Source organism: Monomorium pharaonis, chromosome 3 (assembly GCF_013373865.1).
Source record: "Monomorium pharaonis isolate MP-MQ-018 chromosome 3, ASM1337386v2, whole genome shotgun sequence".
Taxonomy (NCBI): Eukaryota; Metazoa; Arthropoda; class Insecta; order Hymenoptera; family Formicidae; genus Monomorium; species Monomorium pharaonis.
In genome coordinates this window covers 1,214,753-1,240,041 of record NC_050469.1, presented here as the reverse complement: position 1 = coordinate 1,240,041, position 25,289 = coordinate 1,214,753, and the positions used below count along the sequence as shown (strand labels likewise).

Genomic DNA, 25,289 nt, shown 5'->3' with positions numbered 1-25,289 from the left:
TATAAACATATCATTACAACACCAAAATTTTACCTGAACTGTAAGACCGTATATCACAAGATTAGCCGACCTCTACATTAAATAAATCTGTATAATCATATACTTATCAATTGCAGTACTGCCATGGCAGAATATAATAAATAATGTCCAAAAATGTAAAAATTGTTTTTTAACCAACTAGTTTATCGCTATACAATAAATAATGTCGAACAATCACGTATTGCTCACAATCTTACCGCTATGCCTATATTTAATGCTGAATAAATAATTTGTTAATAATAAATGAATTGATAGTTGCTTTAATGAATTCACCCTCCTCATTTCTGATTAAGACTGCATCGGGTCCAATCCCGAGTTAAAGCAATTAAATTTGCTGACTCAAAATTAGGACCAACGGACGCACGGCTCAGAGATCGGGTTACAACGAGCCTACCGGCACACTGACCTTTCCTCGAGCGGGTGCCTTCGGGAGTAAGGTTTGTTACGCCCTTCCTCGTTTTCTTAAGATACCCAGGGAATCACCCGATCCTATTACATAGGGGGGACTTGAATTCCAATACGCCCTCGCCATGGCGCCTTGGCGGATGGACTGGGCGCCAGGGCGAGGGCGTATTTGAATTCAAGTCCCCCCTATTACATACCTTGAATTACATATGTAATAGGAGATACAGTAAGAAAACGCCGTATCTCGTAAACCGTCGACTTTACGACAAAGTTTCATAGAGGATGAAATATGCGGCTCGTCGAGGCAAACAACTTTTGTCCCAAACACTTTTCGCTATAACGCTTGGTTGCGGATAAAAAGTGGAAAAACCTTATCTCGTAAACTGTTGACTTTACAACAAATGCAAATGCACACGGTAAGTACACGTATACGCATAGATTTATTAGAATGGATTGCTCATGAAGGTAGTGGGGTTATCCGTCACTGAGAAATGGATGACTGTCTTTATTTTGAGTTGTTATTTTTTTCTAATGCAGAATAGTGGGGAAGCATAGCAACCAACGGTGTCAGAGTATGCACGCTACGCATACTATGTGACAACACGCTCACGCTCTGTGTTCGTTGCTCGCACGCACGCGGCAAGTGTGAAATTTGCCGGTGTTGGTGGGAATATCGCATGCGTCAGCGATGGGCAAGGAAAGCAGGCACTATTAAGTCACTACACGCTCTTCGATTGAAACATATATGTAATTCACTCTCACTTATAACTATTACAATAATTGCATTACAAAAGGCTCCGATTGTGTTGGAGCTGCGACTCTCGATTACGCACGACAAGACGAGACTAACTATCTTGAGATCGAACCGAAAAAGCATCCGTGATAGATCACGCGCTCGTTGACGGTTCACACGGAATCGCCTCGTGGACATTACCCGTGAGCGGACGCCATCCGGCACATGCGAGCGATCGCGAACACTCTGACACCATTATTGGTCATTATGTTTCCCTACTATTCTGCATTAAAAAGAAATAGCAACCCAAGTTAACGACAGTTATCCTTTTCTCAGTGAATGCCCCTACTACCGTTTTTTCACCTCATAAGCAGTTTATTCTAGTAAGTCTACGCATATATGCAACCCACGCGGCTGTACGATCCCAAAATGGCGGCGGGTGGCAAAATGGGGGGCTTCTCTGATTATAGGACTCTACTTTTTTAGTGCTCTAGTGGAAGAACATAAGGTATGCTTTTGCGCATAACCAATAAAAAATTGATACCAGTGGATCGATTCTGTATCTTTGAAGAAGTGAAAATGTAGAAGTAAAAATGTGCAAAGTGAACAACAGTGATTGGTGTATATCGTTAATTAAGTATACACCAATCAATGGAGACAGTGCTACTCACTTTTCACATTTTCACTTTCTTCAAAAATACAAAATCGATTCCCAGATACCGTCGTCTTCTCGCGGCAATTTAGCGTACGTATAATTGTTTTATTAGTTGTACTCTTGTGCTTCTATTGAGTTATTTTTATGCTTACAATAAACAATAATTTATATTTTTCAATAATAGTTAATTTTTTATTTATGTATGTTACACTATATCAAATAGACTATCTGTTGCAACAAAATAGACAGAACAGATGCGTTCTAGAAAAATGTAATATATAATTTTCATTGTGCATGAATAAGAGTACTTGATTATCAATTTTATTTTCACAATTAAACGAGAATGTATTCTATTGTATATACATACCGTTTTCCACATTCACATTTTCTTTTCTACAAGCTGCCACCCATTTCGATAATAATTCTTTATTCTTTGGGAATCAAAAAAATTTAATATTTTTGTTTTCTTCCGTCAGTCATTTTTATAAGATTTAGGGTGCTGTCTCATGGGCCTTAAAAAACGGAATCGGAAAGTCGGTATGAAGTGAATCAACCAATTGCAAGCTTTCCGTTCCGATTTTCAACCATGAGGCTTCCCATGGAGTAATTTTTGACGTAATCGGAAGGCTCTGGAATATTGAAATACGGAATTTAAATCTGAACTTACATGATTTTGCGTAATACAATTGATAAGGTGAGTGTTATAATATTATAACGTATTGTAATAAATATTGTTGTCGCATTATAATTTATAATTACAGATGATTACTATTCCCTTCTTTTGGCCAAAGTATATTAGGTTAGGTTAGGTTATAAAGTTAGCCATAGCCTTTCGATTCCGCCAAAAATTACTCCATAAAGAGCCCCATGGTTGAAAATCGGAACGGAAAGCTTGCAATTGGTTGATCTCCTTTATTCCGCCTTTTCAATTCTGTTTTTCGAGGCCCATGGGACAGCACCCATAATTAAGCACGTACTCATAATATTTATATTATTCATGAAATTACAAGTATAAATATACCCCTTGATTATTTATAACTTTTAAGGCCCCCGCACACACTTTTGCATAACGCATAACGTACGTATATAAGCAAATTGATTGGTCCATAAGCAAAATGTATATGAAATTTAACCAATCGAATTTCTTATGCATTTAAATATGGCCGCATCTGGCATTTGCGCAGAACTGTACAAAATTCGTTTCGAGAACGAGCACACCTTGGCAGCGATCATGAATCTTTGTCACTTTTCACTGGTAGGTAAATGAAAAGTAAAATGTGAAAAAGGGAAAAATGAAAAGTAGTATTTCTATTATACAAATTATTAATATAAAAATGTAACTCCAATATATAAAATGTAATGAATAATATATTAATAAGTATCAAACAACCAAAATTTATAGTTATAATGTAATATAATAATATATAATACAATTAAATATAACAAATGATTGTAAAGTTAGGTTAAATTTAGTTAACCGTCAGCATGAATTCTTCAAACGTAAAATATTTCATGTAAACTTTCAATTTGCTTAAAAATAGTGTCAATTTTCATGGAAATTATTAACCTTCACACGAGGTGGTTTAAAGTGAAAAATGTAAATACAATATATCTAGTAACTTTAATCTTACTACTAGTTATATGATAGATAAAAAAGTGATGTGTAGAACTAATTAATATAAAAAGATCTAGAGAAATAAGATTTTACTGATAAATGTTTATTGATATTTTATTATGTTGTACGACAGAGTAATTTTCACAGAATTATAAAGTGAGTATGAGAATATAACAAATTTGTTAAATTTTAATGTTTTTTCTTAATTTACATGCTTACCAAATTAATTACTCCATTACTATAATTTCTTATTTAACGTCATTGTCAGTATATATTATATTAATTCACCATGCTGAGTGAAAAATTATATTTATGCTATGTTGTATGATTAATTGCAATATACTGAGTAATATAAAAATATAAAATATTATATAAATAATTATTTATAACAAGATGGCAAACATACATAATAACAAAATGACAAACATACATTTGTTTTGACGAAAGATTAAGATTATTGTTTAATTTTTTTTAAATTAACATTTTAATTTATAATAAAAGTATTTCCCCTACAGCATGAAATATTGCTGCAACGTTGCAGAAATATTATTTTGCAAGATTGGAATATTGCAGAAAATATTGCTGCAATATTGCAGCAATATTCCTATGTCCGCTCCAAAACAATATTGTGCAATATGTCTGCAATATTTCTGCAATATTCCCCGTAAGATTTCTGTAATATTTTAGCAATATTGCTGCAATATTTCTTGTAAGATTGCTGTAATATTTCTGAAACGTTAATGCGCAATATGAAGGAAATGTTGCAGGTGGTTAAATTAATCAAATAATATGTAAGATGTGTATTATACGAAAAACGGAAAATGAATTTATTGTCATATCGTTACGGCACAATAATTTAAAAAATTATTAATTAAAAAAGTAATTAATTAAATTAACATACACCAACGGATATCGAATATCGTTCCATTCTAGATTTAAGTAAGCATTAAAATGAAGCAAGTCCAGAAAATGCCCATCCTGATCAATTTATACGCTAGAATTACACATGCATGTATGGTTCACACATGTTTAATTAATGTATTATATATATAAGTCAGAGTGAACATCTTCTGGACTTGCTTCACTCAATCTAGTATGGGACGCAACGCTGTCGTGATTACAGAATTTGTTGCACATCTATGTATCTTTTAGCTCTAATCTTACATAAAAATTTAAAATAAAAATATCCTGCTCTATTTTTTTATTTGTCCCTTAAAACTATGTAAAATATTACTTATTGTTAGTTCTAAATTAAGAAATACGGATTATACGGAAATAAATTTTGCACGGTTGCAATATAATATTGCCACAATATTGTGCAATATCTGTTAGGAAATATTACATTTGTAATATTGCTACAATATTGCACAACATTTGCTAAGAAATATTACATTTGTAATATTGCTGCAATATTGTGCAACATTTGCTAGGAAATATTATATTTGTAATATTGCTACAATATTTCTGCAATATTGATTATATTATGCACTATTGCAATATTTCTGCAACGTTGCAGCAATATTTCATGCTGTAGAGGTTATTACGTAAAACTAATAAGTTAACTTCAATTTACAAAGAAAGTCGGACTTTTTTTGTCCAAAAGTATGCAATAATACATAAATTCCTATTACTTAATTGTACATACATTAAATCATTTTTTTCAGAATATCAAACGAATTTTGTGCGTTACTATACGTTAATATCTTTCTTGTTACGCGGAAATTATTTTGATTATTATTTTGATTTTGATCGTTTTGATTTTAATATTTATTAAAGAATAAAAAAAACACAGTTGCCATGTTGAACAATACAAATTAATGTCGATCTTTTTATTTTTTACTGATTGAGATTCACTGTTTCACTTTTCACAAGTTCACGCTAGAAAAAAGATTCATGATTGACCCCCTTATGTTCTTTCACCATGGGTAGTCCAATTTATAACATATAGGTCGGTATTCATAGTCGGCTCTTATATTTAAGATTATCTTAAGTACTGTCTTAAGATGCCATCAGCCAATCACAAAGCCGTATTAGAGCCACCGCACAAGCTTTTTTGTAACACGTTACGTTACGTTAAGTGCTCCATAAACCTAAGTTCGTACTTAAAATTAAACTTACATCAACGCACAAAGAAACTTTTAACGTAAGTTCTTAAGTTCTTACGTTAAGGATTTCTTTGTGCGTTGATTTAAGTTACATTTTAAGTACAACTTAGGTTCGTATGGAGTACTTAACGTAACGTAACGCGTTATGGAAGAGTTTGTGCGGTGGCCCTTACTAGTCATAGGCCGGTATTCATAGTTAAATCTTATTTCAAGATCGTTCAAGCAATGTCTTAAAATACTAAGGCTGAAATCACATGGTGTGGAATAAAGCTGCGGAGTAAAACATGTGTCATTGAAGCAGCCAATCAGAACTTTGCCGCATCAACACATTCTAATGCGGCAAAGCTCTGATTGGCTGCTTCTATGACGCACGTTCTATTCCGCAGCTCTATTCCGCACCATGTGATTTCAGCCTTATACGGCTTTGTGATTGGCTGATGGCATCTTAAGACAGTACTTAAGATGATCTTAAATATAAAATCCGACTATGAATACCGGCCATAGGCCTTGTTTATACCGATCGTTTGATACGCGTATCAAGCAGTGAATTTAAGCTACCAATTAAGATCAGCCAATGATTAAACACATTTACTATTTTATACGCGTATCAAACAATCGCGATGTAAACAAGACCATAGCCCAATCTGGCCACCCTGAGGCTTGATTCTTGAATTCATTTGCAAGAAAACGTATGCGCAAATACCCGCTCTAACAGAAAAGTTGCAAGTTTATTGGTTAAAAGCTATACGATAGCCAATAAATTTTCAACTTTTCTGTAAGAACAGAATTTGCGAATACGTTTCTCTTGCAAATGAATTCAAGAATCGAGCCCTTGGTTTTGATAAACTAGGGTTATCCAAATTTTTTTCCGTGTAGGGACTGCAGTCGAACCAAACCAAAGTTGTCTAATTTCCTAGCACCACTTCAGCGCGCATATACGTCGACTAGCAGAACTAAAATATTGAATCGAGCTTTTTGTATGATGCTGATGGTGCTCTGAAACACTTCTGCTGAAGGAATGCGCGCATTTTCATACAATTCGTCGAAGACAATGTTCGTGTAATATCGTTCAGAAAAATCGATCAAGGACAAACCTTATCGTTTGATTAATTCGCGTAAGAAATTGACCGATCAGTGCTTCGTTCACCATGGACAGGAGAAAAATGTCGTAAGTAAAAAATATGTCGGGACGTTGCAGACGCCCCACGGTAACTGTGCGTTGTCAGCTACCTCTTTGGACACTATCGATTTCAACTGTCACAGTTGACCTGTTAATCATTGATACACTTTTCTCCTAACGAAATTACTAAGTCATAATAACATCGAAATGATCCTCATGACTTCTTTTTCTTTTATCTTTTCGCCGGTTATTATCCACTTATCTATCTATTTGCGCAAAATGTTCAGCTTTTATAGATATATGAAGATAACGTATAATATTGGTTAGATGTAATAGGATGATCACGCGAGCCTCGGAATGCGCATTGTTACAGCACGAAATATTTGAATGCATTTCGTAATTTCTGTCTAATAATTTGATAGGTTATCATAATTTTTGCTATATCGTACTACAATTGTACATCTTGACTTTTTTTCTTTTAAGTTATTTTCTTTCTGCACTTGATCTGTACCTTTTATATATATATATATTGCGCGCCCGCGCGCGCGTACGCACACACACACACACACACACACACTCCACATGCACACACACACACCACGGTTTGGTCTATAAGTTCCTAGATTAAGGATAAAAATGAAATAAACAACAGCAAGTTTCACTGGTTATTTACTCAAAATAGACACCTTCTGAAGCAATTTATTAGTGAGCATGTATTTTTAATCTCCCCAGGGCATTAGAAAAATCTTTTACAGGAATCTTTTTTAGCTAGTTGATCAATGCCTCGTGAATGTTTCAATTACATTTTTGAGCCAGAAACTGACAAATTATTGCTATCAAAGGCCAAGGTGTTGTCATGCAGAAGGAAAAAATTGCAACAACGGCAAAGGTCAGTACAAACTTGTTAAATGTGGACAAGCAGATGCTTCAATACATTCCAATGAAAAGAGAGCATTCAAAAGACAGTAATCGACAAATGAAGAAAATTCTCACAAACGACTTTTCTAGCGCTATGAAGAGGTTGAAAACATGTGCAATGTATTGCTTCAAAGGGAGTCTATTTTGAGTAAATAACCAGTAAAATTGTACCTGTTGTCGTTTATTTTTTATTGACTTGGTCTGGGAACTTTGAACCAAACGAGTGTCTGTGTGTATATAATAGTTACAAAATGACAAAATCTAAGTGATCCCCCTGCAAATAATCTAGTATCATACCCTGTCAGATTCTGCTTTTTTTCCGCAATCATTTTATCAACAAAATTTATAACAAATACTTTGAAAAATCATTTTATAAACAAATGTCTATCTATTTGAAAATTGTCAATTCAAAATACTTTTGCTTTCTGAAATTTAATATTAATAACATAGATTATTTTTGTAAAATTTTATCAGCAATTGGATCAATTTTATTAATCATGTTACATAAGATAATAAAGATTTCTTATTTTATGTCTATCTATTCTTTAGTACAGCAGGGGACTCCCTCTATCAGATTTTGGAAGTTCCAAAAACTGCTACTTCGGAAGATATTAAAAAGACTTATAGAAAACTAGCCCTGAAATATCATCCTGACAAAAATCCTAACAATCCAGAAGCAGCTGAAAAGGTTTTTTTTAAATTTATAATCTTTTAAGTAATATATATATATATACAATTTTTAATGATTAATTTTTAAAACTGAATATTACATAACTCTTCAAACTCTAGAGAACAAGATTTTTTAGGAATATAAATATATTATATAATATAATACATTTAGTATATTTGTCTTTTTTTCATATTCTTCTACACATTGTTTGAAACTTTAAAATGTTTTCCACAAAATTACTATATTTTAATTTAATATTTGCAGTTTAAAGAAATAAATAGAGCACATGCTATACTGACAGATTTAACGAAACGTAATATATATGATAACTATGGATCTCTTGGTCTATACGTCGCAGAGCAGTTTGGAGAAGAAAATGTTAACGCTTACTTTGTTGTCACCTCTGGATGGTGCAAGGTAAGAACTGAATTTGGTCGGTATTCCCTAATTCTGAAAATAACTTTTGTATTGTTTTTTACATACTTACTATGATTTAATATTAATCAAGAGGCACGCTAGTGTTTTGCGCCAAGTGTACGCGCGCGAGGCACTGCCGTTACTCTATTAGTAGCGAGACGCCGTTTGCGAGATTCTGTAGATTATCGGATCTCATAACGACTGAATCGATTGATTTCTAAATAGGTTTAATGGATAGTGTGCATCCGATTTATATAACAAAAGTGTTTTTATTTTTTTTTATATTTTATTTTTGATACATACATTTTTAATATATATAATTTCTATTTATATATAGTATATATACATTTTTTTAATATATAGAAAAAATGAATGCACCTGTGGGCCTTTAATATAAGGAGTCCACAATCAGTGTTATCACATTATTCTATTTTTATCGTTTATTAGGTGTAAAACAAGAATATAATAACGCAAGTTGCACTGATAACGCCTTAGGCATATAAAATAAAATATAAAATACGTGTTTAAAATAATATAAGTATATTTTTTATACATTATGTCAATCTGACTATAATATAGATATCAACAAATATTTAATAGTTATAACAATTATAATCTAAAAATATTTTTTATTTTTTGCAGGCTCTATTCATAATCTGTGGAATACTTACTGGTTGTTACTGTTGTTGCTGTTGTTTCTGCTGTTGCTATTTCTGTTGCGGTAAATGTAAACCAGCTCCTCCCGAGGATACCGGTGCATACCATAATTTACAGGTAAAAATGATTCTCATTTATTTTGTGTAATAGAGTTTTAACAAATACTAAAACTAAGCAGATACGAAAAAATTAAATATACATAAATATGGTGTGGATAAACAATAAAATAAAATTAATAAATGTGAAAAAGAAATGTAGAAACAAAAAAGTTTTATAAATCATCATACCAAGCCGACTAAGAAACTTTCTACTCATTTTTTATTTTTTTTTTTAATTTGTCATTAATCTTGAATAATTTTAATTATAATTTTATGTAGCATTAGCCAAAAAAATATGTTTTTTACCATCAAAAATATATTTTAAAGATACTGTTTTCTATGATACATTTTCTCTTTACAAATAAAAAACGTTTAATATAATTATTAAACGTTTAGTTTTATTATAGTACTATTATAGAATGCTAACTGAAAAAAATTATACTTCTTTTTTCTCATTTTTCTTATTTACAATTTAGTACCAGCTATCAACTCAAAACTTCGTTTTACACATCTTTGCCACTTTCGTTTTGTTTGGTTGCATACAAATTAGGCAAAGTTATATAATGACACATGTATCATTATATCTATTTTTGAACATAACTGAACTTGCACAAATCATGTGACTTTGTAATCAATTTATTGTTTATTTGTGGATAATCAATGTTGCATGAAAAAGAAAACATTTCTATATTATTAATTTACATGAAGAAGACGAAACTATTTTTATAGATTTAGGATTTTGTGTGATGCATAATCATTCCTGTAATTTTTTTTAAACTTTCCCTTTAGTGTTAATATAGATAGTTCCGTTTAATGATAATGTTTCAAATATCTTTTTTTGTGTTGACTCCAAGTATTTTTTGATGTATATTAAATTTGTCTTTTTTAGGAAAATATTAATTTTTAAATAAATTTAGAATGTAGTTTTTCCTTGATATTAATAGTTTCTAAAGAAATGATAAAAAGTTGGAGTATATTTAACTACAAGAATAAGTATTGATAATTTTTCATTACTTTAAAATAGCTTATTAATAGTCACTTTAAGACAAAAGTTATTAACATGTCGCCATTGAAATCACCGTCGTAGTATCTGTAATCTTATCTTTAGTCGACAGAAGTTACTATCTGTTTAGTGAGTTATCTTAAATTAGGTCTGTCCAAGTTTTTGTTTATTACAAAATATTTCCTTGTCTTGCTGAACAAAATGGAAAAAAAATAGAAAAGACAATAATAATATTAATATTATGTTATTATTATCAATAAGATAACACGGACGTGTTATATTTTACATTAAGATAAATTACTTGTATTGTCAGAAAAATTTGTGATATCACGAACAATTATAAAAGTTTTTCAAGAGATTTATTAAATAAACTTGGACAGATTAGGTTTATTATAAATCACATACTGTAGAACAACTGTACGTATCGAAATTCAGCAATACAATTAAATAATGTTGATGTTAATTCAACTACATACAAAACATGCATGTAGACACAAACATGCACGGCACAGTTGGAAGAGTATTATAATTCAAACTCTCTTTTATACTTATACTCGTATATCAATTTCTGGTACATAGTTGCAAAGCATGTCAGCGAGGAAAGAATATCTTAGTAGATATTTAATTGCAAAAACAAGCAGTTTAAGGAGTTCATGCAACTTATATATGATCGACGTATGCATAAAAGTTTGTATTAATCTAAAAATCGCAAGTATTTGATGTCTCTTTAAATGCACTATAATTATAGACGTTTTATATCAGCTTTGCACAATTTATTTTATATTAAAAACACACACACACACACACACACACACATACATCGCGTGCACACGCATGCACAAAAGGGTTTCTCAACCACAAGAAGTATTATTTATGAAAAAAAGGTAAAAAAAAATTTAGAATAATAATGTAAACATAGAAGTGTAAAGTTTTCTTATAAAAGAATTTTTCTTGTTGGGAAAACTTTAAAAGAAATTAATTTTAAAAAATAAATAACATTAACATTTTTATGTAAATAACTTTGCACCTAAACTCTATATACTACACTCTGTCCGACGAAAGAGCATAAACGGAGCAGACGACTTTTTATCCAGTTCGCGTAGATATAGCCCGTTCTTTTCCGTTGCATTGCTGCACTCATGCCACAAGTTAGAATAAGAAAAAATATATCTTGCTTTAACTTGTTGCACCAGGGCGGCTAAAAAAAACGGGCCAATAATCACACCGACTTACTGCTCGTGCTACTCGCCAGTGCCAGCGGCAGATATTCAGAAGTACTGTTATTTCCTTTGAAGAAAACGAATGAGATTAGGTAGTTAAGGGGATCCGGGAGTGACAGAGTTACCAACATTTTTTGGGGAACTTGGATTTTCAAATTGGAATAACAGAATGCAAAATTCTTTTACAGGATTAAAGTACGTACAAAAATGAAGGGGGCAACGTATGATTTGTTCTGATAAATAAAAAAAATTGTTATTTATTAGTCACCTAATTTGCTTTAGTCACAATATTTGCTTTATACAAAAAATCTACAGTTTATATGTATAAAATAATCACGTCGTCCCCTAGAAAAAACTCTCAGAAATAATATCATGCAATTAGAAGTAAGATTCGAAGCTTAGAAAAAAAGATTTGCATTCCGCAAATTGGAAAATGAAAAAACGAAAATTTAGATTATGTACACGTAAAAAGTCGATAAATAGAGCAATACAAGAAAAATTTTTTTTGTTCTCAATATAAAATTCAATTTATAGATTGATATTAATATGTGTGCTTTAATTCTGAAAAAGAATTTCTAAATCTATACAAGAGATACATATGAAATCTCATTAATGATATGTGCAAGAATGACTCTACATTGACCTCGATCAAATTTCAAAGGCACTCCAGGATCCCCTTAACAATAAATAAATATTGGCTGTTTTTCTTTTAGGAGACACAAATAATAGCGTTTTTTACTGGGAAAACTGGTGCAGCACCAACGCTGCGGTAGATTTCGATGAAAACTCTACTAGCGCAATAATAGTGCAGGTTTAATGTGGTTCAGTGGAACACATCATTAGACGGTTTAAAAATTAAACAATTTCATTGTTATAAAGTTTACTAAAATAATGTAATAACATATACTTTAATGTAATACCTTAAAGCACGAACATAACATCTATTTAATTTGCACTGGCACCTTCCACCATCTTGAAAGACGGTGGAGCAAAAGTTGCACTCGGTGCAATTTTTTTGCATCAATTTTGTCAGTAGAACATTAAACACTGAAAATATGTGAACTGATTTTTACAGTGGAACTATAAAATTGCACTCAGTGCGCACCAGTGTTGCACTAGTTTTCCCAGTAGAAAATGCTATAACACAGGTTATTATTCGAACACAATTTAGGCCTGTTCTTTTTCGCTCCACTGCTGCATTGATGCAAAGTTAAAATGAAAAAAATATATGTCTTACTCTAATCTGTTGCACCAGTGCAGCAGTGCAGCGAAAAAGAACAAGCCATTTGCCACAGTTAAATGGAATACAGGTTTCATTCCCTTTGGTGCTCACAGCGCTTATAAACAACGTTGCCAATTTTGAGAATCTACCACCGAGTCAAGACTATGGAGGGGAAGAAGAACTAAAGGCAAGAATCAATCATATTACAGACTCAGAGAGTACTCAGCGATTTCTCTAAGGAAACTTTTTAACAAGAGACACAAATCGACATAGCAGTAATTCGTTGTCTTTACCTCTCACTGAATATCAAAGACGAAAATACTGTTGTGTCAATTTATGTCACTGACTAAAAAGCTCTCTAATATGATTAGTTCTTGCCTCTCGTTTGTCAGTTCTTCTCTATAGCCATGACCCAATGGCAGATCCTCAAAATTGGCAGCGCTACTTGTAATCTTTATTTATTCTTGTTTAATATTTTATGAGCAACAAAAATGAAATGATGCTCACAGTGCCGTGAGCGGCAAAGAGAATACAGCCACGGTGTGTGTACGATAATAAATCTAATCTTGCAATGAGATGATAGTAGCCGGATCAGAGCGTGCTACATATGTACAATATCAACTAAGCCGTAAGCCTGGATCTACAATAAGTGTAGTAAGCCTTATGCCATAAAAAACTGACCAATTATAATTGAATGTGAGAAGAATAATCGAATATAATTGGTTAATTCCTTATGGCTTAAGGCTTACTGCACCTATTGCCAGTAGATCCGGCCTTACGCTTTTCTCACCTGCCTTATTTATGCACGCTCAATTTATTCAGATCTTTCGCTGGACAGAACATAGTGAATTGTCTCATTTTCAGCTATTAAAATATGTGTAACACGACATGACGTTCTTAAAGAAATGAGAGAGGTCTTATATGTATATAACTCCTCTTTTGTAAATTATTTTAAATAATTTTATTTAGTGTCTTTCTACATTTTGTATTTCACATTTTTTTGTGAACAATCATCCTTTTCCATTATATCATAACTTAATGATATATACATATACGTACAGACACATGCCCGGCTTTATACACTAGTAAATTTTTAATAATTTGTTTCTGTATTTGTATCAACACACAATGAAATAAGATATCATTTCTATACATAGAGATAGCGTTAAACGAAATTTCCTGCGCTTTTTAATTAAAATTTTTTTGCATACACACAATATATAGATATAATTTAAAAATTATTGCTAGTTTTTTTACTTTACCTCATCTTTGTAGAGAAAATTGTTTTTTCGCTCAACAATTCTTTCAAATCATTGTGTATACGTTACTTGTGTGAAACAACACAAACTGTGCATGAATCCTTGTCCCGCATGTTAAGCTATGTTTTGTTTTACAGAAAGTCTTACATAGTTTAGCGGTTTTGTTTATGTTATTATTGTATTATAGCGGAACCTGAATCCAGAGGCTGTTGTGACAAATCAACCGCGAGGTTTTGGCAAGGTAAGTTTTCATAATGCTTGAAATTTGGGTTATTTTTTTGCTATAATTAATCGTAAAAATTGCTTTCTATTTTGGTTCTTGTTTGAACAATATGTCGGAACGATTTTGCACAAATTTTGCGCAAGGCACAAAGTAGTAATTTCCTTAATCATTTTTGTCATAATATTATCACGCGCGCAAGTTTCCTCAAATAAACGTCCCAAAAATGAATTGTAGCGCCCATAGATTCCGCACAAATGCATGATGTATTTGTAGTTATTTAAAATGACAAATTCTTAAGTGTTTAACTTCACTTAAGAATTTATTAAATATTAAGATATGTAGAATTTATGTAGGGTAAATGATTAGTAAAATAATAATTCGTAATTTTAAACTTAAAGCTTTCACGGCCATTGACGTTGCTTCCAATAGAAAGGACTTCCGGATACATGCTGCGTCCTTGGGCGCAACGCTGTACCAGGATGTGGCATGTATTCGGAAGCCCTTTCTATTGAAAGCGATGATTCGTAATTGTTTGTATCACAGCAATTAACAAGTTTAAATTTTTATTTAATCTTTAAGAAGGATCTCTTGTAAAAAATCATAAAATATTTACTCTTTTAATGAAATGTATCCATATTTTTTTATTTTCGCATTCTTATTTTGGATGAAGAAATTATGTCACGTATTAATCAGGAAAAAATTAGGAAAGATATTTGTAAATAAATTTATTGGGATAGGCGTGCGCGCCTACACAAACACACAGAGAGAGAGAGAGAGAGAGAGAGAGAGAGAGAGAGAGAGAGAGAGAGAGAGAGAGAGAGAGAGAGGAAAAAGGAGGAAGGGAGGGAAAAAACATGCTTCTAAATAAAAAAATTTCAAACAGTTACATATTGCTTCTCTTGCATTTCTTTTATACTCTTTATTTAAGATGCTAAACTGCTCGTCACACTTGATCGAGGTCGATAATATAATTACTCGTTTATCGTTGTTCATAAAAATATTTGCTTTAAAATACAAATTATGTAACTTATACGTACAAATGAGTGATATCCTTTAGTTTAAAATATATTGAGGAATAAGACTATATTTGTCAAATTACGGTTAAAAGCCATAAAAAAAGTTATTTATGTGATCAAATTTTATTCATCTAAGCGCTGTCACTACAGATTTCTGAAAATTTAATCACAAATAACTTTTTATGGTTTTTAATCGTAATTTAACGAATATAGTCTTATTCCTCAATCTATTTTGAACTGAGGGATACCATTCATTTGTACGTATAAGCTACATAATTTGTATTTTGAAGCGAATATTTTTATAAACAACGATAAACGAATGACTCTACATTATCGACCTCGATCAAGTTTGACGGGCAGTTTAGGATGCTCTTAAATTCGAATAAGTTCTATTTATATATAATAAAAATCTTAAATTTACAATTTGGTAATCGATGACATCTTTATTTTATTATTTTTTGTAAAATGTCACTTTTATTATACACAATTTTTTTTTTTGCATTATCTTAAACACATTACTTGAACGAGTTGACTTGGTATGAATATAAAATTAAAGGTATGACTTGGTATAAATATAAAATTAATAAGTGTATTATTATTGAAATAATTATTTGAAGATTTAATAAAATATTAGGTAATATATACATATACATATAAGAATAAAATTTGAAAAAACTTAAATAATTTTATATATGAATTGTCAAATTTATATTTAATTCTATTAAGTTTACGACTTTTTATGTTAACCTCGATTTTATGTCCACAAAAATAATACATTGAATATTTTCTTTGTATTATATTACTCAAACTTTTTATATTACAATTAAAACTAATCTGAAATATATAATGATTCAAATATTTTTTTAAATTTAAAAAAGATTAAATATTTTTTCTTTAGCTTTGACATCTTGTATTTTTTAAACTAAACCATATTAGACATATGATTGTATATTTTGAATTAATATGAAAAATTACCATTTAAAGTCTTTTACTTAAGAACTTAAGAAATAATAATATTTAGAAATACTTAAGAACACCTTATATAATTCTTTATTTGATATTTTGCATTGCGGAAAAGGAAAAAAAAGAAAAGTGTGATTTTACTATATTAAATTAATAATATATTCTTATTATTTGTATAAGAAATATAAAATATATCTTACATAACTACTTCTCTGCAAATAAATGTCTAATGAAAGATATTGTAATTTCTAATGAATTCAGTATTGTACTTTCACAGGAAGACGAAAGCGATGATGACGCTGTGACATCTCAACCTCAAAGTGGTACATCGCAAAATGCGTCTAATGTGCAGCAACCAATATTTGCTATGCCTGCACCAGGATCAGCGGCACCAGCATCTACGGTCAACGAAAGCACGAATCTAAACAGTGGCGGTGAACGTGTGATTTATACTACTGGTATTACGAGTTCTTGAATGTAGAAAATGCATATTATTGTTTTATCTTTTGCATATTGCTATTAATTATCCAATCCACACGCCTCTCATCCAAATTCATTCATTCTATTTCTTCTTGCCTATTCTTTTTGTAAATATTTACATTTTTACCACTTTTTCACATTGATAATGATTTTGATACATTGAAAAGACATTAACAAAATGCTAAAATAATTTTTGTTATTTTAGCATTTTAATTTTAATCCCAATATTTCTTATATAGTGATGGTTACTTAAGAAATTTAAATTAAAAATAGAATTATTGCTAAAAAATGTATATAAAATTCTGCGATAATTGTATCTTCTGTACATTTAACGAAACATAATGTAGAGCTTTAGCAGACTTATCTTTAACATTTAGTTCCTTTTTCATGCATGATAAAATTTTTTAGGGATTTGCCACAATTAAAAATTGTTAAAACTGTATTGGAAAGGCAATGCGTGCTTCCATGGATCAAACAGATCTCTGTTCTTATTAATAGAAAAGTACTATCAGAATGAGGAACACGTCTTATTCTTCTGAAATATAATAAATTTTTTTAGAGAGCTTTGTATTTATCGTGATATAATTTTCATATAATTTGTGCAGTAAACAAATTAGTTACATACAAATGTATATTTTAATTAATTATTTTATCATAAATTCCGTATAATTGTATATATTTAAATATACATATCGAAGAAATAGGGATATAACATTGTTTAATAACATTGTTCGGCTTATTAAGATATTCGTAATCCCTAAACTGCAAAATTTATACAGAAAAGGAAATATGTATATTTGCTAAAAAAGCTGATTTGACTCTAAATTAACTTCAATAAAGATATTCCAAAATCACTAGAGATATCCTTTTAATGACAGACTTTTTCCTGACAAAAATACCAAGAGATTTCCTAATTTATTGCAGCTTTCCATTTTTCCCATTATTTATCTTTGTAACTGTGTCTCATATTGACTTTTAAAATAAACTATTTAAAATTAATAAAAAGATAATATAAAATGGACTCGAGTTGGAATGCAACAACTATAAAGAGGAAGAATAAAAAAACAAACTTAAAAGATGTCAAGAAAATTGTAATAAATGTCAATAAATGATAGTTTACATTTTTCTTTACATTTTTTTAGTTCGTTTTTTTTAATTTTTATATAATTGTTAATAAAACATATACTTTTATTGTTTATATATAGTCTAATTATTGATATTTCAATATTTTCAACTCGGAAAAAAGTCAATTTTAAATTAGCCACCAAAAATCTATCATTAAAGAATATCCGGTGATTTAAAAGACTGTGTATGTCTGTACGTGCGCACAGAATACAGATGTATAACTGTATCTATAAAGACAGGTAGATATATTCATTGAATGGACATTGAACAAACATTAGATGATTAATGTATATATAAATAATATATTTTTCATATTGTTATCTTTCTTTTTTTTTGCACTTTACAATATTTCAACTATTAGAATATTCAAATTTTGTAACAATAGTATAATTTTTCACGGTCATGCTCATATATTATAACTTTTATTTTAAAAAATTTTACTGAAATTATTTCAGTTTGCACTTTGTATAAATGTTTAAATGTTTGTATGAATCATATTATTTTTGTCATAGATAAATATACATTACGTAATTATACGGTTTGCTATAATGTTATTTCTCTAATTGTTATTTACAATGTGTCTATTTTTATTTTTATTTTAGTATTATTACAATAAAATTTCTATACATTTATTTTCTCTTGATATACTCTTTTAATATGCAATATCTTTTTAAGACAAAATATATAGATTTACGAATAACATTGTGCAACAGACCGAAGAGAGATGGAAAATATTAAAAAAAGAAAGCTTTTGTGTTCTCTGACATAATTCTAACGAGATTTTGTTAGATTAACACATTTGTGAGGTTCTTTTATTAGATACAAAATACAAAATTAGGTAATCAAAAAATGATACTGCGACAAATATAAACTTGTTTTAAAAGAATTTCTAAAAAAAGGAAAGAAAATTCTTGTGCTGTAAAAATCAGGGCAGCAATCATGTAACTTTTTCCTTAGTGCGGAAAAGTGAAAAGTTTTATGTAACTATCTCTTTCTATTAGTGTTGAATAGAAAAAGACAGTAACTTGAAATTTTTCACTTTTCACGTTTCCACTTTAGGGGAAAAATTACATGATCGATACCCTGTTTTCTAATGGAATTTCGCTAATTTAGCGCATTTAAGCTTCTTTCATTAGGTAAGATGAATTAATTCATTGGGTCATCGTTGTAGCCTGTTTATGAATTATAAAATGTTAAAAAAAAACTATATAGGCAATGTTGGAAGCAGTAGCTGCAGTACTGGCAGTAACTGCAGTAATAACAACGGGATACCAAAAAAAAAACTTAACCATATATTTGATAGATAATAAAGAGAAAATATATAAATAAATATCAAAAATAACTTCCTTGCCTTAAAAAACTTCGAGTATGAAGTTTTAGAACTTATTTTAATCACTTTTTTTAAATGTACTAAATTCTGCCTCTTGTACTTAATAAAAGAAGCTTAAAAATCGCCAATCTAGCAAAACATCATTAAAACATAGTGGGATAACGAATAATTTTTTTTTATTCTCTATCTCGTTAACCCTTCCGTAGCTCCGGTTTTCCCAGCAGAGATGCATTTTATATGGAGACGGTTCTATGGATTTTTAGAGGCGTTGCATGATTCTAAATAAACTACCAAATTAAAATTTAAAATGGCGCACTCAAAATGGCAGCCATGAAATGCTGAAATTAATATATATATTTATAATATAAACGCGGATCAGATTCTTTTTTGTTTACTAATTACAAACCAAAGGCAAAAAATAAGACTTTTATCGTTCTACCTAAGATATATTTATGCCCGATTTCTTCACTTCCCGATAAAGTTATCCGGAGGATAAATATCAAGTTTAACCAATCACGCTCATGGATCTTGTAGTTTATCTCCTGGATAATTTTAACCGCAAGATAATTGGACGTGAAGAAATCGAGCATTAGAATGATAAAGGTATTCTGAGAAACAAATTGTAAATTGCGTACACTTTGATTACACGTATAATCTTATAATATTTATCATAATAAAGTTTTAATCTTTTTGAATTTTTTTCACAATTAAATAAGAGAATTTTAAAGAACCTTAAGTATATTATATAAATAACATCAAATTGATAAATTTTGGACATAATATATGGTTATTCTTCAGTATTTAAAGTTGGACTTTTCGTAAAGTTTACATAGTTATATTTTATTAAAAACGTTTTAAAGCGTACGACGATTTGTACATGTAACTTTAACGTCGGAATTGGAAGTAACAAGTGTTTACAAGTGATTTTTATAAGTAGGACAAAAGTACGAAAGGGTAAAAAAAAAGATATTTTGCACAATGTAATTAAAACTATATAAAGGTGTGTGTGCGTGTGCGTGTGTGTGCATGCGTGAGTGCGTGCGTGCGTGTGTGTGTGTGTGTGTTTCCAATTTAACCCTTTGATTGCCGAATTTGGGTTTTTCAACAGATTTTCTTAAAACTTTGCATACCTACGTTTTTTGATCTCTGATTCCAAATATAAATTTAGATTTTGCAGATTCGATATGACGAATCTAATATGGCCGCCATTAACTGGTAAATTAGTGAAAATCTGCATATTTTTACAGTAAATCCATTTTTCTATTACAGATCTCAGATTGAATGATAAAGATATATAATATTAACATTTAAAATGGCAGATACAATATGGTTGAATACATGTGGTATTAGCAAGTTTCAATACTCGTGAATTTCTTTCACAAAAATGATACATCCAAGCGAAATATCACAAAAAACCATTTATATTATAAATTTTATGTAGAATGCGGCTATATTTTCTAAACTTAAAATTTTCAGTTTTTAATATTTCTATTCATTATGTTAGATCCATCATTTTTAATTTGTTAGTTTTAACCTTAAATTAGTAATCAACGACCTCTAAAAATTTCTTTATATCCGAAAATGGCCAAATTTAATATAAAATTTTAAGAGAAATCGATTTTTTCTGAAAAAATCGCTTTTTTACATTTAAATTGTTATAAACAATCACTAAGGGACAATTGGATACAAAAAGCTTTGGAAACATGTAAACTAAGTATTTCTGCATCGGAAAGTCAAACATCGTCATTATAATATTCCAAAACAACAATCTTTATAATATAAAAATAAAAGAAAAACAAGTGGCAAGTATACTTTCCACCGCCAATGAAAGGGTTAAATAACTTTATTTTCTATATCACTGCCTACATGCATGTTGTATTATAACTATACATATACGTTTATTATATTCCAATTTAATTTAAACATTACAAATGTATGTATATGAGATTTTTTTACAAAACTCTATACAGTATTATTAGTTATAAGAACAAGAAGTTATATGTATGCGTGCGTGCATGTGTATGTGTAAGATGTACAAATTAATTTCAATACTTCATATTAAGTATCTCAATTTTATTTTTAAATTAATATTTTCTTCTCTCTCTCTCTCTCTCTCTCTCTCTCTCTCTCTCTCTCTCTCTCTCTCTCTCTCTCTCTCTCTCTTTTATATAAATCTGCGTTTTTAAAATATTATACCTTAATGGAACAAACGGTACTTCGCAAAGCAGTGAATATAATAAATGTTCCGAAAAGTAGTGTTGAAAACATTGTATCTTTTTGCGTTTTATTAAAAAATAATATTGCTAAAACGAAATATTTTTTTCTACTTTGAATGAAAGTACTAATATCTCATAAAATAAAACTCAAAAAGTAGTATTAAAGGTTTTGAAGATTTTAATTTGCAGTACAACATTCGGCCATATGTCGCAAAAAATATAAGATATGTCATTTATACTTTAGATTGGCAAATTCTCCTTTTTTGCATATTTTTCTTCTAATTAATTTAGCTTTGGATTATCTTCTATTTCAGTCGCTCCAACATTATTTGACTAATAGGTATTTATTTAAGACAATGGAAGAAGTCTAAAAGTCTTAAAAACTGTATAAACTTAAAATTGTCAAGTTTTTTTCGTGAAAATATTTATCAACTACTCAATAGATGGGACAAAGTTATAAAAAATGATGGAAAAATTATTTTAAAACATTTAATCTTTATTTATTTTTTTATGAACAAGTTTTGAATTTTATGAAAAAAGACACCGATTTAATTTGTACACGTAATGTATACATATTGTATATGTGTACATGTGTATATGTAATACGTATACAATGCACACATGCATTATTTTCTTTATAAAGTTATAATATATTTCCTAGGATTTAATAGAATAGTATATTGTGTAACAAGGAAAATCGGCTATTATTCTTCACGAGTGTGAGGAGTGGACGCAAAGACGAGTGAACACGTGTTACACACGATATTTTTTGTTACCTGTGCGTCAAAGTGAGGTCCTTGAATGCGTTGGACCCTCACGAATTGACAGGTATAGCCAAAATTAGATTTGCGAAAGCGACAAATCGTCGATAAGTCTGCGAGAGTTACTATATGCGCGTCGCGAGATGGCAAAGAAATGCCAATAATTCTGCAAGAGTTATCATATGCGTATCGCGAGATGACGTGCTTGTGATGTGAAAAAATGATCAAGCGTACGGGAATAGTCGTGCGGATCGCACGCTCAATTGGTGCAGTAATGAGTTACTTGTGCGAGAAAACTGTTCGTGAGGAATCGGCAACTTTTGACACGAAAACGACCATTTTTGATGCATGTGTAACAAAAAATTGCATTTATAATTTTCTAATTCGAAAGAATTGAAATTATTAATTGTAATAATGAATTACACTCTTACATAATTATTTTTACTTGTAAAAAATACAGAATTATTTAATAATAAAATGATAATATAATTTTGTTTTTTTTATTTTTTTTAATATATAATAATAAAATAATGATAATAAAATAATAAAATAAGAATTTTTTTTAAATCTCATTTGTTTTATCACTAATAAAATGTTTCAATGTAGCGGCTGCTACAAATCCATTCATAGGACCCAATGCACCTACGAGTGACACTGGACCAACCAGATGGTAGACTGAATAAGCCCGTCATGGAAAACCCATCACAAACATTGAATTCATATTTATAATGTCGGATCTCTACGATAGCTCATTAACATAGCTTTTAAGTTGATTGTCTTGATAAAATAGATAATGATTAGTGTACGTTGTAACGTATATTTATATCTAAGTAATAAGTTATAATAATATAAGTTTTTTTCTTTTCTTTTTTTATTGTACATAAAATCTGTACATTACACTAGAAATCACAATTGCATTATATTTATTCAAATAGTTTCGATGTAATGGTTTCTTTATATTTATTATATTTAATTCATAATTTAATTAACATAACAATTTTCCACTTTATAGAAAATTATACTACCTATTTTACACTTTTTTTAATGAATAAAAGTATGCTTTATACTTGTACTCTTTTCTGATCTGATTTGTAAAGTTTTTATTTTTTTTTTTTTGTTTTTGTATATTTTTATAATAGAATTTTTAAAAGATTAGCACTTATATGAGCAAAAATAAATTAAGATGAAGCCTTGATAAAAATTCCTATGTGAATTCTTATACCAATTGTAAAACGCGCGCGTGCGGAAAACATACTCACATTACTTATACATATAAGATAATAATATATATTATGTAACGAGTGCGGTGAGTCGGCTATTGCCCATAAGTGCATTCACCCGCACGAATGGGCTAATCCGCCCATGTTACCATATTTTTTGTTACCTGTGCGACAAAGTGTAGGCTTTGTTGAGTGTAAATTGACAGGTGAGAAGAGGATCACTTTCGCTGCACAGGTAGCGAAATAGTCTTTTTCTTCTCTTTGGTACATTTGCACATAGTATTTTATTAATCTATGACTACCCACCTCCAATTAAGTTCTCAAAATAAAATGTAACATTTAAATTATATTATATAATAATTATACAAAATGTATAAGAAACACGAGAGTGTCAGTAAGATGAAAAGGGACAAGTATGGAAGCATTTTTAATGGATTTCAAAATAGCTATTCGTTGAAGGCCTAATTATGAAGTTGTTCAACGTTTAATACTTATCTAAAATGCAATTAATTCTGCTTTTCTGCAACTAATTCTGTTTTTAAATTAAATTTTAAATTAAGCTTTTTTCTTTAATAAAAATTTAATCTTGATCATAATAAGTAATATATATTTATTATAAAATTTTTACGAAAAATTGACTCAAATTTTTTTTAAATACCATATACAATTTTGTGTGTGTGTGCGTATGTGTGCGTGCGCGCATACACATATACATACATTGTTGATCCCCCCTGCACCTATATATATTAGTAATGTTAAGAAATGGTATCGTGCGTGAATAATCTTTATGAAAAAAATATAATATAAAAACTTGTTGCGATATAATTATCTTTTGCACACTAAATCTCATATCGTGCATTATGACATCTGAGAGTATTCAAGGATAATATTATGTAAAGTTGATTCTAAATTCAGCTTAACTTAGAAATTTACGTATATCGTTTTTTATTTTAATTGATTTTGTATCTGTATTATAATTTATCTACAAATAATATTGTTTATCTAAAATGTTTATCTTGTACATCGGAATAAAATTACTAATGATATAATTTAACATTGAACGCAATAAACACTTCCAATATCCCTATATTTTTTTAAAGAAATTAAGTAGAAAGCCTTGGAATGAATGGATTGTGTAATCGAAATAGTAATATAAAGGATAAATGAACTGTTTTTACGCAAAATAAAAATTTATATTTTTTTTATATTTCATCTACCTCTTAATTATTTTAGAAAAAATATATTAGAATTATACATATAATTACACATATAATTTTTAAATACATGTACAAAATTATTTATTTGAGTCACATTTTTTACAAAATTTATAATTATTTATGGACATAATTATTCCAAAACGATCTTAAATCTTATTACCGCTGAAAACGGTTTCGCTCTCGATGTCTCAAAGTAATTTTTTTTAGCTGTACACATATATTATATTGATTGTTATATGGTGATGAAAATATTAGAACACGTCTTAAAGTGTAATGTATTCTCTAATATCTCTTAGATAATATATAACAAGCGTGAAGTTTAGACATAACATTTTGTAAAAAGTATAATCTTATGTATGCTCAAGAAAAAATGTTTCATATAAAAGCATATAGAAATATATATAAAATATGTCCATACGTGTTTATACTAGTTTCCTTTCTTTTGTAAAATTTCTGTTAGATATAACAAAATAATAGTCATACTGAAAAGACAAACTAATTAAAAAAATAATTTTAGCATATGCTAAAAAATGCAAAATTGTCCATATATAATTATATATATTCCGGAATATATATGATTATAAATGGACAATTTTGCATAC

General features: G+C 29.6%; 1 protein-coding gene across 4 annotated transcripts; it reads left to right on the top strand.

Annotated features, from left to right (window-relative positions):
* The first annotated feature begins 6,512 nt into the window (after positions 1 to 6,512).
* Positions 6,513 to 24,526, top strand: LOC105835463 (dnaJ homolog subfamily C member 5). Of its 4 annotated transcripts, none has more exons than XM_036283988.1 (8): positions 6,513 to 6,720; positions 8,140 to 8,278; positions 8,525 to 8,677; positions 9,320 to 9,451; positions 11,015 to 11,122; positions 14,324 to 14,377; positions 16,616 to 16,796; positions 22,857 to 24,526. In XM_036283988.1, the coding sequence occupies exons 1-8, from the start codon at positions 6,701 to 6,703 to the stop codon at positions 22,922 to 22,924; spliced, it is 855 nt and encodes a 284-aa protein (XP_036139881.1). In that variant the 5' UTR covers positions 6,513 to 6,700; the 3' UTR covers positions 22,925 to 24,526. The 4 variants fall into 4 exon arrangements, with proteins under 4 accessions (XP_036139881.1, XP_036139882.1, XP_012534261.1 ...); XM_036283989.1 differs by lacking the exon at positions 22,857 to 24,526 and adding an exon at positions 17,227 to 17,673; XM_012678807.3 differs by lacking the exon at positions 11,015 to 11,122 and having other exon boundaries at positions 6,515 to 6,720.
* The last annotated feature ends 763 nt before the right edge of the window (positions 24,527 to 25,289 follow it).